At 35.7% G+C, this 5,434-nt stretch overlaps 1 protein-coding gene across 3 annotated transcripts in view; it reads right to left on the reverse strand.

The window, feature by feature from the left end:
- LOC107586966 (glutaminase kidney isoform, mitochondrial-like) overlaps positions 1 to 4,216 on the reverse strand; it is a 28,423-nt gene extending 24,207 nt beyond the window's left edge. For all 3 annotated transcript variants that reach the window (XM_016274549.1, XM_016274548.1, XM_016274550.1), the window contains exon 1: positions 3,929 to 4,216. In XM_016274549.1, coding sequence (XP_016130035.1) covers positions 3,929 to 4,092 — 164 coding nt within the window. In that variant the 5' untranslated portion in view covers positions 4,093 to 4,216. The remainder of the gene's footprint in view (positions 1 to 3,928) is intronic.
- Between the last annotated feature and the right edge of the window lie 1,218 nt (positions 4,217 to 5,434).

Below are 5,434 nucleotides of genomic sequence, written 5' to 3' on the forward strand. Positions count from 1 at the left end.
CACGATGCCAGCTCAACATTGTGATGTCTGTCAGCCATCGGCGATGGACGATGGCATCGTCTATCGGCCCAACCCTAACAATTACAATAATTATTTTAGCACCCACACCAACCAACGATAATGTTCTGTTTATTATAATCGCGCACTGCAAATTTGATGTCTGCCACTTTACATGCGCAAGTTAGGGATGCTCCGATCCGTCTTTTTCGCTTCCGATACCAATTCCGATACCTAGGGTTCAGTATTGGCCGATACCGATTCCGATCCGATACCAGTGAAGTTTTTTTCCCTCATTTAAATAAATGTAGAATTTATATATCTCTGTGTGTGGAACTGATAATCATTCTTTCACAATCTACTAGATACAGACTACTTATCTGTGCAACAGTTATTGAGCCTTTCTTTTAACAGTTTTAAATTTCAGTTACTGTGCACGTTAAAAACAATTGATAGTCTTTTCTACGCCCGTGTTTTGTTCTCACAGACACCCGGTAGCAAGTAACAAAACAACATTAAACTCCGGCAAGAAGATAAAGTCCTTTTTTGCAAAATCATAGACATGTATTTACAAATCAAGTATAATGGGAACACAGAAGGATCTTGGAGAGAGCTTTACCAAGCTGACTGCTGTAACCGAACCAGGGTTTAAAGTCTGAACGAATGACTGACAGCCACAGCGGAGAAAAGAGTTTGTGTGAACTTTAATGTAAGGACTTAAATATTCATATGTATTAAAAAAAATATATATATATCGGATTTGGATCGGCTCTCTCTAGCCGATACCCGATCCCAGAAAAATGGCACTATCGGAGCCGATACCCGATATGAATATCGGATCGGCGCATCCCTAGCGCAAGTTGGGTGGATTCTGATTGGCTGTCAAGTTTTTATTGATCATCAACTAGAAAGAATCTTTCTGAAAGTTATTCTAACAATATTGTTTCTCTGTGCCGTTATTGTGATGTTGACTTCTGTATTCCCATAAAATTACAATGATTATTAAAACTAGTTTTATTTATCATTACAGTTTGTCATTGGTGTGAATGGTCCTTCAGAAGATTATTTTTTTACTCTTTTTGTAAGCTAGGTCTTTTCTACTATACAAGTGCAAAAGTGTATAAGTGTAAACAAAGGATTTTTTCGCCCTGTTTATCGTCCGCCAGGTGAATAACACCAATTACCTCTGGTGCAAATATATCCGAATAACACCAGCTTTGTCTGTTGTAAAAACAAAGCCATCAAGAGGCCACATGCTGGGTAAACTCCCTCAGGACAGAGCATATGTGCCTCAGAAACCTGACACCTCAAATTACAGTGTAGAGAATAAGAACGAGGCCCTGCAAACAAGCCTGAGAGCATTATATGATGCTTATGAACACAATAAAAGCGAAAGCGTGATGTGTAGAGAAAGAGATTAAAAGAATATCGGGTTTGCAAATGAACTATTGGTGTGTTCAATCAATGAGCCAATTAGCTGGGCTAAAAAAAGAAGGGCTGACTTCACAAAATTAATTCAGCATCCAGCCGAATGTGAGGTTGCCATTGACAACCAGCTTATGTCAGTCTCTAATCATACTAAGGTGTGTTCCAAATCCTAGTGTGCTGACAACATAGGCAACATATTAGGCACCATATGTGTGATCCTGAAAAAACTGTTCTAAAAATAATCATGCTACCTTCTAAGACAATTAATTTGGCTTATTTTAATGTGGAATTGCCGATCGCAGAATGCACTGCAACAGCTCCGTGGAAAAATCCATACAAGATGATGGACAACATATATACAGTATAAAATACTAATACTTCATTACAGTACGTTTTAGTTATAAAAAAAAGTTTAACCTAATTAAAACAGCCTAATATTTTACTAAATTTTTACATATTCTTAGCTTAGCAACATGGTAACAGCAATCTTTTCTAAAATCAGTTGTAAATGTCTCCTGTGTTACTTTCTTAATTGCGTATTACAATGTTAGCTTAGCAACACGCTAACAGTAAACTTTACTAAAATCAGTTGTAAATATCTCCTGTGCTACTCTCTTAATTGCGTATTACAATGTTAGCTTAGCAACATGGTAACAGCAATCTTTTCTAAAATCAGTTGTACATGTCTCTTGTGCTACTTTCTTAATTGCGTATTACAATGTTAGCTTAGCAACATGCTAACAGTAAACTTTACTAAAATCAGTTGTAAATGTCTCCTGTGCTACTTTCTTAATTGCGTATTACAATGTTAGCTATATTATGATGTATGCTTAGCAACATGCTAACAGCAAACTCAAATCAATTGCAAATTGTATCTCCTGTGTCACTTGCTTTTTTGAGTATTAATGTTAGCACCATGCTAATAGCAAACTCTCCTGAAATCAACTGCAAATCATGCAAATTCTGTGAGCTATTTGCTCATTTCAGTATTAAGCTGTTAGCTTAGCAACCCGCTACCAGCAAACTCCACTAAAATCAATTCTCCTGCATGTCTATTGAATGATAAATAGTTGTTGCCTATGTAGAGTGTTTCAAATTCATCACTCACTGTCTTAGAAGGTGTTGTAAGTAGCAGACAGGGCAGCCCACTACAATTTGGCTCATTATAAAGAACTTCAACAATGATAACATTTCCCTAGACGTAAACTTACAGATGTTACAACAAGTGGAGACTTGACCTTCACAAGTCACTGACAGACAGATGGAGAGAAAGGTCAATCTGTCTCTCCAAGGACAAACACTCACGCATACTGAATGAATGAAAGCAGTACATACTAAAGTGACAGCACAAGCTACTCTGACACATTCAGTGCACACTCAAAGGTCAACTAGAGAGCAGTAGATTTAGAGGAAACATTTTCAGAGGAAACCCCGGTTTCAACACTTCCGAGCTTTGAATGCCGTCGTTACAGGAAGAGGAAGTGGCTGATCTGGCCGTGCAGAAGCTAACAAGCTTTAAAACTCAATAACCTCGTCTGAACCTGAATGATTTACCATGTTCCAAAGAGATTCTGAGCCTGACACAGATTGAGTGATTTCAAATTGATTAGTGTTGTTTTTACAGTAAATATAAACCAAGGATGACTACTGATATTACATTATGTGTGTGTGTGTGTGTGTGTGTGTGTATAATAATTTGAAATAAATAATACATTTTTATAAAAATGTTACAATTTAAAATATTAAAATATCATAATAATAATATTCTAATATAATAATAATAATCATTGATGATAACAAAACAGGATGAAAAGCATTGCTTGAAGTAAACATATTTACAATTTAATCAAAAATATAAAATTTCTAAAAGCTTGGTTTTAGAACTGGACAAGGATTGTCGTCATCAGCTGATTTTATTCAGTCTACCAATAATTTATGCAAATAAAGACTATTTTACAAATAGAATCGTCAATAAATGATGATCAATTCAGATTCTTGACATCTGGTCTCCTCTCAAATATTTTGGTCAAATATATCTGAAAGATTCTAGAGCATTCCACACGTCCATTACTCTTGATTCATACCGAGAAATGCATTGTTTCAATTAAAAAGTGCTTCAAATAGATCAAAAACCACCCTAAAAGCCCAACACTTCCGATTATTCACAGAGGACATCAGAGAGGCCCCTGGGAATTTGGCCCCTATTCATTGTACAAGCTCCTTCTCTTTGTGCACTCTGTCCTAAACATCTTGACAACCTTATAGTGAATCTACAAGCTCTAAAGCTCTAAATATACAACTAAAATCCTTCACATCTATCATCGTGAACTAGGCCTGGGAATCATTTGCAGGGAATGCGGGGCCCCCAAAAGAACGAATGAATGAATGGACAAAATCCATCCAATTTTAAAGTGAAACCAAACCTGATATCAATAATGGAGAGGTTCTATCAACCCCTCGCATTGGCCACTGAGGTGTAGACCTGGTTTTCAGCTCTACTCACTTCTCGTTGGCCGCATCTGTCTGGGTACACAGGGATCGTCTATATGAAGAAGCGCATCCTCCGGCGGCTGCTGTATTATCTCTAACGTTACTAGTTTTCCAAAGGCGCCTTAAATTGGGTTCGCAAAACTCCTTTAACGCCCTCGAGAACCTAAACTGTAACATTTCAAACCGGACAGGCTAAACAGAATGACTTCCGACAATAATGCTGGTAATATTACACTGTAGGTTATGAGAATATTCGCTTTTTAGACAGTCGTGCCGGTTTCTTCCCTCGTCTGTCGGTGTGTAATGTGGATTCACGCGACAGAATCGAATCCGCCCACTGGAGCGCCGCTCGCACTCTATTGGACGCCGTGACTTCTCAGCGAACGGTGATTGGCTCAGGCGTGCGTCAATCAGGATTATAGCGCACTTCACTTCCCTGCGCTTGGTAAAGAGGCTGGCTGGGTTCTGCGTGCTGTGCAGTACACACTACATACTGTGTGTGAGAAAATAACATGTCGAACTGCAGTATGTAACAATTAACATATCTCGCCGATGATGTCCGTACGTCACGTATTATTCAAACGTTTGTATAATACAAAAAATTATAAATACAAACCATATTTGATTACATATAATTTATAATGATTATATGAATTAATGATTCAATAACAAAACTTAATAGTACACTATTATTATTTAACTGTTAAAACAAACATGAACTATTAATAAAGTATGTCTAGCCTAATAAAATAGAATTGGAATATTTGTAATCCACAATGTTTAATTTGGCCAGATGTGTCAACTATATGTGTGTAATATACATAATTGCTAAATTATCTATTATATGCTTATAAATAATAATTAAATGTTTAATATTTAACAGTGAACTTGATTTATTTGTAATCCAATTTTTGCATACAGTCTGATCTGAAGTCAAGATTACAATAATGCTTTATAATCATAACACTTTTAACGATAATTAATTATAATATTATTATTTCTTATAATAAACATTAATTATAAAACTCATATATAATATAATACAGGCTAATAGGCTAACATAATATAAAAAAATAAAATATAATATAATATATATATAAAACATTTTTTTTTAAAATTTATAATCCATTTTTGCCGTTTTAGAAGATATGTGTGTGTTTATATGGATGAATTAATATTATTCATTCATTTATATTAATTATTGTTAACTAATAATTAAATATTGTCACGGTGTGGCACACGAAGTAAAAGAATAAGGAGAAACAGTCTTTAATAATCCACATAGAGGTAATCCATCACAGGAGGGTAGCAAACACACATATCCACAGACGAGACCGGACAAAGAAACACTGAACAGAATGTAATTTATATGGGGAACATAAATGAGGATAATGATAAGACACACCTGAACTTAATGACACAATCAACAGGAGACAGAAACTAGGTAACACAGAGCACGTGGGGAATGAAAAACACAGCAAACAGTCCATAACTGGGACAAATATATTCATTAATATTA

Source organism: Sinocyclocheilus grahami, unplaced genomic scaffold (genome assembly GCF_001515645.1).
Source record: "Sinocyclocheilus grahami isolate Dianchi unplaced genomic scaffold, SAMN03320097.WGS_v1.1 scaffold87.1, whole genome shotgun sequence".
Classification (NCBI taxonomy): domain Eukaryota; kingdom Metazoa; phylum Chordata; class Actinopteri; order Cypriniformes; family Cyprinidae; genus Sinocyclocheilus; species Sinocyclocheilus grahami.